We start from the raw sequence: 9,946 nt of genomic DNA, 5'->3' as shown, positions 1-9,946 counted from the left end.
ATTTGTCAAAGCTGGTATAGTTATGTGACATATTGATTATGGAAAACAAAAAAAAACAGTTCCATGTTCAATAACTTTAATATCTCCAGTATTTCTATCACAGGCAACATAAACATTTCAATTATTAACAGTTATCTCCCTTTAAACTAATACATGTATCACCTACATTTGCCTATGTTTTTGAAAGTGAATACACTGATTCGAAACAAGCTTTACCATAGGAAAAAGTCAAATATTTATTTTACAAAGAAACATTATTGGTGGGGCCAAAACAGAAGTGATAATTGACAAATACACAAGACATGTAGATGAAGAGTTGGAAAACATTCCATGGTATCTTTCAGAAAAGAATCTTCTTTACATCATCATTTCAAAAGAATGCAACAGAATTCATCAGCTGCTGAAAATAGCTGAACTCAACCCCTCAAAACTGAAATAAGTGAATTCAAGCAAAAAATGTCCGTCATGATAAGCTGGTGTAGATTACTTCTATTGCACATGATATTTATTTTTGCACAAACAATAATCATGAAGAATTCCACTTGTATTTTTTTTTGACTTCGGGAGTAGTCTCCCTTCTATATTGAAAATGAAGCAACAAAAAGATTTGTTCTGACTTGGAGTTACCTGCCTTGTTATGGTGTTCATCTCTCATGTTGTTGTTGTTGTGCATGAAAACTTTTGGATAGCAACACAGGTTAGGTGTAGCCTATAGGATTGCCAATAAATAGGTCTTAAGTTGGACCCTTGTAGGTTTTGTTTTCAAAAACTGTGCTCAAATTTCGAAATATTCCCTTCATGTGTTTTTAGTCAAATCATTAAGCAAGACATAAAATGCCTTGCAAACATGAAACTGATTTTAAACAGATCACACATGGTGCGAAAAAAGGAATACAAATTCTTAAGCATTATCAAACGTTCAAAACTAATCAAACAATGTGTTTGAAAACGTATTTATTGTATTCAACCAATTTTACGACACCACAAAATTCTGACAGTAAAACTCCAATTTTGTGTGAAATCCCACATTTGGTACATAATGCACCTACATTGCAATATAAAACAACCATAAATTCCTTTTTATATTACTCTGATAATGGCACTCACCTTTCAACCATACCTCAGAAACAATAACACATATGATACACATTTAAGACATCCGGTACAGGTAGACATCACTACACTTGTATATGCTTCTATTTTTCTGACAGATATTGGTGCTTAAATCATGAGATATAATAATATACATGGTGATTTCCTTTCTCATTGTGCTATTTGATGTATTTTCTCAAGGACAATTTACTCATAATAGTACGGGAGCTGTCATGGGGTTTTGACGAATTGTGAGACCTGCTCTGTCGTCAAACTACCGTGTATCGAAAAGAGTGCCCTGTACTCAATTTATATCCTTAAATCATGAACTTCTTACACCAATCAACTACATTTACTCCATAGTTGTAAACAAAGCAAAAGTTTTGTAGCCAGTAAAATTAATTTTATAGTGAATTGTCAGTCTGAAAACACATCAATAACAATGAATGCAAAAATGACATAAAAGTCTTACAGACGGGCTCCAACCAATTTTCACAAATATTTTTTAATAGATTTCAAGCATAATGGATGTTTGCTTAAGTGTCAAAGAAGTGATTAAGTTTCTGTAAAACTGTCAATAAAAGAATTTCTAAAGATAAGTACTTAAACAATGAAGAACATTATAAATTTATAAAATTTGGACCCATTATGGTGTTGTTGTTATAATAATAATAATAATAATAATTGGAGGTTTTTATATACCGCTTTATCACATCCTAGTTCTTAGGTCATCTCAAAGCGGTTCACAAATTATTATTCATGGTTATCGGGCCTTTGCAACCAGCCAATATATTTCTCAACTCCCTTGGGAGCATACAGCCAGAGCTGCCATTTCGGCGCTAATAGCTAGCATTCAACAATTCTAGCACTGCCCAACCACGTACTAATTTACAGCTGAGTAGACTAGAACAAGCGGAGTAAAGAATCTTGCTCAACGATACAACACATTGCCGTGCCGTGGCGCGAACCCGCAACCCTTCGGTCACGAGCCCGGCGTCCTACCACTGGACTACCGTGCCTCCTGTGCCTTTTACTAGTATCTGTGTTTCCAACTATATACAGAACAGTCAAACTTTCAATACCAGGAATGGTGTCAAATAAATGATTTTATGTAGAGATGGAGAGTCACATCTCAATAATACAGCCACAGGTCACTTAATAAATATTACAACCAGAACCAATGTATAATTCTCCTTAAGGATGTAAATATTTATTGAAATTGGATGTCAAAAAGAAGATTAACTTAAATTCTTATGGGACAGACTTCTTGCACATCACTCTATAAGTACAGGCTAGTTAAACTATTATTTAGTAAATCACATGATAATTTCTTGGAAAACGATTGGTTCCATTATAATATAATTTGCTGTCTTCTTTGACTTCAGGATATAACCTTACTGGGCAACAGGTAATGTACCGATTTTTTGGTTTGTGGGAAATGTATTTGACCTAATATGTGCCCCATACCTCTTAAGTGTTCCATATGCATTTCCTGGTTAGGCATCCTTTCCCTTAACATAACTGACCACCTTATATTATAATTACCATACTTCAGAAAAGTGTCTGTCATATTGGAGGGTTCAGCTATCATTCTCATTTTTCCTTATTTTTAATTGTCAAGGGCATTTAATAGGTAGGCTATGGTATTTTATACACCATTTGTTAAAATTTTACACTGGCTAGGTAATGATTAATGGATGATCTGCACAATAAAATCATTTGAAGTAATATACTATGAAAAAGAAATACTCTCAGCAAAAATATAAAACTTTCGTAAATAAAAGAAGATTTCAAATGAATTCTGTATTTAAAAAACAAAAGGTTTATTGACTATATATCTACTTGTATAAGTTTAAAATACAAAACCGTACACACAAAGATAACATACATGGCAACGTCATGTTTAAGAAAAAAATATAACACTTCAGGGAAAAACCCCTAAAACCCTATCACATAAACTGATATTGTTTTTAACTCATGGCTCAATATCTGGACTTGTCATCAACTTCTGTATTTCAATCAAACAATTAAACAATGTTATAAACATACATATTGCACATTTTCTTGATCACACAGCCATGTTTGGTTAAAATTTACCATACTTTAGATAATATGTACAAAAGGTTAAGAAGAAAAAGTCTTAACAAACAAGAGTTTCACAAACAGCTTCTGACATAACAATATGTGCAATCTCTGTGTGTATTGATTTTTGACATAACAATATGTGCAATCTCTGTGTGTATTGATTTTTGTGCCATAAAACCCAAAAATGAAGGGTTTGTTTCACCCCCAAAAACTATTGGCTATACCCCAAGTTCTCAAGAATTGCATTATGTACATGTAACTAAGAAACTGTGGGACACTGGTTTTATCTATTTGATTGGGGGGGGAGGGGAATGTTGACCATCATGTACGAGTGTACATCTATTGGATACAGACCTGTTTATATATTTACATTACACATATATACAATCAATAAGGAACCCAACAGCATACAGTTGCTGACCTGAAATTGAATCCAGCGTCATTGTCTCCCTTAATTAATAGCCAAAAAGTGAATGAGTTCAAATTTAAATTTTACACCGCAATGACACTTTAAACCTCCTAAATTTATCACAAATCAAGTCTTACTGTTTGAATCTCATCTTCATATAGAAATGGCAACAAAATATAATAAATTCCCTAACAACCATTTCCCGAGTTTCCCTGGTCATACGCTCGACTCTTGTAAGGTTATCTCCTTGGTGATGGAGTTGATACTCTCAGTCCGTGGTTTGGCACCATCTATCCAGTCTTTGAGGGAGACAGGAGTGAGGCTTTTCTCGCGGTGGATCTCCACAGAGCATGTGATCTGATTCTGTAACGGGATCCCATTCATCTGTACTTCTCGTGCTTTAGGCTGCTCACCAGGTGACCTATGACCTTGGTCAGCTACAAATTTACGCTGGTCAATGTCTGAATTCAGGGAGTTTAACAATATTCCATTGTTCTGATCATATGCCCTAGAAATATGCGAGATGGACGTAGACGACGGAGGGATGTTTCTCGGTATGCTCTCCGTCACAGGCTTGTTGACTGTATCAATTTGACCTACAGCCTTGTGACTGGCTTCCTTCACTGAAGCATTGTTAGCTTTTCTCACATCCCTGCCATTGTTACTTGTAGCCTTATTTGCACCATTGTTACTTGTAGTGTTGGCCCCACCATTGTTACTTGTAGTGTTGGCCCCACCATTGTTACTTGTAGTGTTGGCCCCACCATTGTTACTTGTAGTGTTGGCCCCACCATTGTTACTTGTAGTGTTGGCCCCACCATTGTTACTTGTAGTGTTGGCCCCACCATTGTTACTTGTAGTGTTGGCCCCACCATTGTTACTTGTAGTGTTGGCCCCACCATTGTTACTTGTAGTGTTGGCCCCACCGTTGGTACTTTTAGCCTCAACTGTGCTGTTGTTACTTGTTGCCTTATTTGCACCACTGCTACTTATAGTGTTACCCGCACCATTGTTACTTGTTGTTTTACCTGCGCCATTGTTACTCGTAGTGTTACCTGCGCCATTGTTACTCGTAGTGTTACCCGCACCATTGTTACTCGTAGTGTTACCCGCGCCATTGTTACTCGTAGTGTTACCTGCGCCATTGTTACTTGTTGTTTTACCTGTAGCATCCTGGTCACTGTTTACAAACACACTATCAGAATTATCCGATTTCCTTTCACCTTCAGATGACATGACAGTTATCTCTGGAGTTTTAACATCAACATGCTTTGTAGAAGGTGCATTCTTTTTCACTTGATCTTTAGCCGGTATTACATCTTTGATGGTTTGCTCTATTTTTCCATCTTTATCAACTCCACACTTTTCACCAACTCGTCCACGTTCACACGTCTGACCTGAATCTTTGTCAGCCGCTACTTGTTGAACTTTAAGGACATTTTCTGATGGATCATTATCCTCAAAAAATGAGGACATTAGTTCCACTTCGTCCTTTCTATTAACACCCATTACACGATTTTGTTTAGTCAGTACCTCGACAATCTTTTGGACTTGAGCTTCGTCCTCCACCCGACTGTGGCGCCGCCTTTTTTCCACCTGGGGGGTAGAGAGAGCCTGTTTGATGACCCAGTTACAAGTTTCCTCAAAGTTCCCGTTGAGTTCGGAGCCAACGAAGGATTCCTTGCTGTCCTTGTTACTGGTGGTTTTACCAATACTTTCTGGTGGACTGCTAACCTTAGGCATCTGTACACCTGTCAATGACAAATCAACACGGTACTGTAAGTCACCAATAATAGGAACAGTATCTTACAAAGCATTCCTCCTCTGGCATATGAAATTTTCAAAGGACAGCAGTATTGTTGTCTAGCTCTGGAAATAAAATAATATTGATATATGTTTAATATGTATGTACATCATTACGGGTATGTAACTCTGATATAAATTAGACTTGAATACCAAACACCTTAATTTGTACTACAAAAACCTCTTCATGTGCATTTTGGTCGGTTTTATCAATCAATGCCTGAAAAAGACCCCTCAGGATATTTAAGCATTGAAAAATTACTGTTGTTAGTTATAAAACTAATTAATACACTGATGAGACAACTACAGCTGACAGCTTTTTTAGCTATCCTAGTTTCTGTAGCTAGCTGACAGCTTTGTTAGCTATCCTAGTTTCTGTAGCTAGCTGAGAGCTTTGTTAGCTATCCTAGTTTCTGTAGCTAGCTGACAAGTTTGTTAGCTTTCCTAGTTTCTGTAGCTAGCTGACAGCTTTGTTAGCTATCATAATTTCTGTAGCTAGCTGACAGCTTTGTTAGCTATCCTAGTTTCTGTAGCTAGCTGAGAGCTTTGTTAGCTTTCCTACTTCCTGTAGCTAGCTGACAAGTTTGTTAGCTTTCCTACTTTCTGTAGCTAGTTGACAGCTTTGTTAGCTATCCTACTTTCTGTAGCTAGCTGACAAGTTTGCTAGCTTTCCTAGTTTCTGTAGCTAGCTGACAGCTTTGTTAGCTATCCTAGTTTCTGTAGCTAGCTGACAAGTTTGTTAGCTATCCTACTTTCTGTAGCTAGCTGACAGCTTTGTTAGCTATCCTAGTTTCTGTAGCTAGCTGAGAGCTTTGTTAGCTATCCTACTTTCTGTAGCTAGCTGAGAGCTTTGTTAGCTATCCTAGTTTCTGTAGCTAGCTGACAAGTTGCTATCTTAGTTTCTGTAGCTAGCTGACAAGTTGCTATCCTAGTTTCTGTAGCTAGCTGACAGCTTTGTTAAGAGTTACCCGAGTCTGTGCTGTCCACACTATGGTCAGTGTTTAACGTGTCATTACGTTGTAATAGTTTCTTTTCTGCCTCAGAAGTCACAGCCTCATATGTCTCTTGATCCATTAACTCTGTTTCAAGCATCTTGCTATAGAAATCCTCTGCCTCATCTGCATCAGGCAAAGGCTTGTCAACTATCTGTGTTGTTAAATAGGAAAACATCTTTGTAGAAAAGCGAAAATAGATAGAAAACCTGATCCATTAAATTTCACAAATTTGTAACAGATATCACATTCAATAATTTTCATTGTATGTGACATCGTCAGACCACGAAAACAACCATTGCTTTTTCGCATATCTTCAATAAGATTCATCAGTTCAGAAATATGCAATATCAAAGTTTTACTTTCTACAAAAACAATGTATGTATTAAACGTGTCACAACGTTTCAAGGCTGACTGGTCCCTTTGTCAAGCTATGACTAAATGAGTGAGCAATTTGATTTTTTTTTACCTGTACAACGATGTGACAAAATGGTTTTTGCACTTAATCATGTATAAAAGACAGTACCTGGTCAGACTTGGCAGTCTCGTTGATGCTTTCCATTGTCATACTGTTCTTGTGTTCAGATGAATATGACCCCAGGCGTTTGGCAACAGAAGAATCTGGATCTATCATCTGTAAATTAATCCAGTAACAAGTCTTAATAAAGGGAGTGATATACAAGTATTGACGTTCCAGTTGACAAAGGGGTTCTCAAATCTTTATACAGATGGCAAAATACAACTTAAAGGTTAAACATTCCAGTTCAAAAATTGGTTCTCAAATTTTCATAAAGGAGGAAAATCTAGGACAAATAAAAAGGGGTCACAGCTGGCACTTGGTGTAAAAGCTTAAACACTGCCAATTATTGTTTACCATGAAGGCCATCTTGGAAGGAATCATTAAATTTCAAACTAGGATTCATTAAAAGTTAAAAGAATAAAATTGGAATGCCATAAGGCTACAAAGGACCAATTAAACTTTGATATTATACTTAAATGAAGAAAAAATAATTTGTGCACAAAATTTTCTTTTCGATTGAACTTTGACCTTGTAGTTATATGCGGCATATATTTATGGTGCATCCATGAAACAATTATGCAGCCATGAGCTTGATTGACTACAAAGACCTGTACACAACACAAAGTCTCCAAACACAAAACATTTGAAGCTAACATTCAGCACAGTTCAAAAGTAACAGCACTGTTGTTTCTGACCATCAGTAACGAACTTATATTTAAGCTGTTGTCTTGCAGATTTTATCGTCAAACTACAAAATGCAGACATTCTTTATACAAATTAATACTTCAATTGAAATTTTACAAAGACGAAAGGTATCATCTGATGATTAAATGGATGAAAAACAAAGACACAATATTGGGACCCAGCTGGACATTAAACAAGCAAACCTTCATAAAACATATAGGTGCGATTCCTCACATAATACATTTGTATTAACCCTAAGCACCAACAAAACCAATAAACATGTGCACATTGTTAGTATTGTGAGTAAATAGCAATTAATCTAGTACAGTGAAAATAAGAAGTTTATAATGAAATCAAAGGTAAGTTTAGTGTATGGTGAAATGTAACAATACAGCTTATACATGTATGCATGAATGGAAAATAATATTGTGTTGTTACAAATAAAGTGTGGTTATCTAGTAAAATTAGTATAGTAAAGCATTTAGTATTAGCATGGTGATTTTAGCATACTGAAGTGGTATAAGTATAATGAGAATATGTAAATAAGTGTTAATATCATGAAATAAATATAAACAAATGTGAGTATAGTGAAAAAGTCTTTATTATGTCCAATCTTCACAACCTTGGAGCCATGTGAATAATTGTGTTAAGGCAGCGGGTACCACTGCATCAGTTCTAATCACAAAGAAGAGTTCCAGTCAGTTATTTTTATTTGGAGTATTCTACCTTCTATATAATAATAATAATAATTCGAGGTTCTTATATACAGCTTTATCACAACCTAGTTCATAGGTTGTCTCAAAGTGGTTCACAAATTATTATCCGTGGTATAGGGCCTTTGCAACCAGCTAATATCTTTCTCAACAACCAGGGGAGCATACAGCCGGTGCTGCCATTTTGGCACTCACAGCTAGAAATCTACAATTCCAGCACTGCCCAACCACTTACTCATTTACAGCTGAGTAGACTGGAACAAGCAGAGTAAAGTATCTTGCTCAATGATACAACACAGTGCCGCGACGTGACTCGAACCCACCACCCTTCGTCTTACCACTAGACTACCGTGCCTCCAAAATATATAGGAAGTGAAGCAATCTTTTAAAAAGAGTTTTTCTGACTTAAAACTACTTCCCCTGTCAAGATTTACATATGCTTAGAGGCTAATAAATGATCACTTATTTTGATGCTGTGTCAGTATATAATGTCCTGCATAGTAGCAATATTCAACAAGAGTATTTCGGGGCGGAACAATATATGCCCGTTGAATGCCATATAGTGTTATATACTTTCTTACATTGAAATAAGATCTGCATCATTCTAAGAGTGGTTAGCTGACATGCTTTAAAAAATGTAGGAGAAAATCTCTGGACAAAAAAATCAAATACTGAAATGAACAAAGGGCAATTACTTTTGGAAAAATTGTCGAATCAAAATTCTTTTTAGGGAGACATAACTTCATATCATGATTATAATGTATACCAAGTTTCAAAGAGATTCGTTAAAAAATGTAGGAGGAGATTGCCGGACAAAAATCAAATACTGAAAAAAACAAAGGGCAATAACTTTTGCAAAAATTGTTAAATCAAAATTCTTTTCCAGGAAACACAACAAACATATCATGATTATTTAGCATACTAAGTTTCGAAGAAATCCGTCAAAAAATGTAGGAGGAGATTGCTGGACAAAAAATCAAATACTAAAATGAACAAAGGGCAATTACTTTTGGAAAAACTGTTGAATCAAAATTCTTTAAAGGGAGAAAAAACTCATAACATGGTTATAATGTAAACCCTGTTTCAAAGAGAATGGTGGAAAATGTAGGAGGAGATTGCCGGACAAACAAAAGTTTACACCGGCCGGACGTACGGACGAACCCATACCATAATACTCCCGTCAAATTTGGCGGGCGTATAGAAGTATATGCTTTGCAATGTAAAGGTACCAATTCTGACCCCTGTTGTGTTCTTCTTTTCTTTTTCTTTCTGTTTTCAAACATTCAGATTTCCAACAAATATAATTCCATGAAATAAACAAGAGGCCCAAGAGGGCCTGTATCGCTCACCTGAATATTTAAGCAGTCATAGCAAAATATTCTCATTAAATATTATATTCCACTAAAAATATTTCCCTCGCAAACTTTGTTGGCTCCATCTGTTGAAACTACCAGCAAAATATTATTATAGGATTCTATGCTTTTTGATTCTTCTTCAGAAGTTGCTTGACATTTGTTTCCCTGTTATCTTGTTAGTAGGTCAATGTCATTTTCCTTCTCAAATTGGTTAGCTCTATTCCAAAAAGCTACCAGCCAAATCTTATGAATCCATTCCTTTTAGTTCTCAAGAACAAATCCATTAAAATGTT

The 9,946-nt window shown here is 35.9% G+C and overlaps 1 protein-coding gene across 4 annotated transcripts in view; it reads right to left on the bottom strand.

Annotated features, from left to right (window-relative positions):
• Window positions 1-2,049: 2,049 nt before the first annotated feature.
• The window catches only part of LOC110461901, a 112,146-nt gene continuing 104,249 nt past the window's right edge, over window positions 2,050-9,946 (bottom strand). For all 4 annotated transcript variants that reach the window (XM_021515629.1, XM_021515630.1, XM_021515631.1 and 1 more), the window contains 3 exons: window positions 6,908-7,015; window positions 6,358-6,535; window positions 2,050-5,337 (listed from right to left, as the gene is read on the bottom strand). In XM_021515629.1, coding sequence (XP_021371304.1) covers window positions 3,803-5,337; window positions 6,358-6,535; window positions 6,908-7,015 — 1,821 coding nt within the window. In that variant the 3' untranslated portion in view covers window positions 2,050-3,802. The remainder of the gene's footprint in view (window positions 5,338-6,357; window positions 6,536-6,907; window positions 7,016-9,946) is intronic.

The sequence above is a fragment of the Mizuhopecten yessoensis genome, unplaced genomic scaffold (assembly GCF_002113885.1).
Source record: "Mizuhopecten yessoensis strain PY_sf001 unplaced genomic scaffold, ASM211388v2 scaffold10703, whole genome shotgun sequence".
NCBI classification, from domain to species: Eukaryota; Metazoa; Mollusca; class Bivalvia; order Pectinida; family Pectinidae; genus Mizuhopecten; species Mizuhopecten yessoensis.
This window is presented reverse-complemented; position numbering and strand designations above follow the sequence as displayed.